The 1,002-nt window shown below is 43.4% G+C and overlaps 1 protein-coding gene across 5 annotated transcripts in view; it reads right to left on the reverse strand.

The window, feature by feature from the left end:
- The window catches only part of LOC101851211 (putative protein TPRXL), an 18,656-nt gene that overhangs the window by 14,580 nt on the left and 3,074 nt on the right, over positions 1 to 1,002 (reverse strand). For 2 of the 5 annotated variants that reach the window (XM_035971376.1, XM_035971375.1), the window contains exon 2: positions 162 to 585. The exons of 1 other annotated variant lie outside the window; for it this stretch is intronic. In XM_035971376.1, coding sequence (XP_035827269.1) covers positions 162 to 189 — 28 coding nt within the window. In that variant the 5' untranslated portion in view covers positions 190 to 585. Of the gene's footprint in view, positions 1 to 161; positions 703 to 1,002 lie in introns of all 5 variants that reach the window. 2 more of the 5 variants (XM_035971374.1, XM_013086004.2) reach the window with 2 other exon arrangements.

Below are 1,002 nucleotides of genomic sequence, written 5' to 3' on the forward strand. Positions count from 1 at the left end.
CCCTTTTTTTCCCCCCTCTGGCTGTTCTTAGTTTCAACTCTACCTCAAAAGGTCTGGGAGCATATTACGATCAAACCAGACGATGAAAAGAGAAAGTTTGAATAACGGAAAATTTCTTCGAGATCAATCAACATTATGAATATTAGGACACAGCCACTTACCTTTACTGATGAAAATTAAGTCCGACATCACTTTGCTTTCCTCGCAAAAGTTAGAAAAACGCTTGTTGTAGTTTCTTGCTCGTTGTTGTTTTCAACAGAAAGCAACGACGCTCGACGAATCAGACTGCTCACCATCATTCTCTCGCCAAGTGGAGAGAGTTTTGTTACTCACGGCCTTGCTATGAAACAGCCTGGGAGGGCATAGGCCGCGTTCAATCTGGCGACAGATGGCACCCGGTTTCGACGACAGCCGACAAGCCAACCGAGGTTAGAAACGTCGATTGAGATTTGAATGGCTGACCGACAAAGTCGTCTGCTGCGGCGGCATCGGTTGTCACCGCGCATGCGCTGATACTCAAGACTCGGGGGTGAGAACGATTGATGAGTCGGAAGGAAAGATGAGCAGCCAAGCAATAGGCCCAGCCTAACCCGACGACAAGGAGAAGGATCCCAGTTTAGCAAGGAGAAGAGACGCTTTACAATTCCCTGTTTCCGAGTGAAGGCAGTCTATTTCAGGAGAATAATTAATTTTGCGTCTCTTCTTTTTTTTATTCGGAAGGGGGGAGGGGGGGATGGGTACATTTAGGTGTTTTTTTTAGCAGTTTATTGTATTAGAATTTCAAGTGTTTCTGCAGCAATTTGTCAGGCCCAAAGTTCTCAAACAAGAAGTCTTGGACAAAGACTTGGTAGCCTACTGCTACTCTATAATGATTATTTACAATTAAAATGATGGTTGAAATCTTGACAAAATGATGATGATGATGATGATGATGATGATGATGATGATGATGATGATGATGATGATGATGATGATGATGATGATGATGATGATGATGATGTG

Source organism: Aplysia californica, unplaced genomic scaffold (assembly GCF_000002075.1).
Source record: "Aplysia californica isolate F4 #8 unplaced genomic scaffold, AplCal3.0 scaffold00425, whole genome shotgun sequence".
Taxonomy (NCBI): domain Eukaryota; kingdom Metazoa; phylum Mollusca; class Gastropoda; order Aplysiida; family Aplysiidae; genus Aplysia; species Aplysia californica.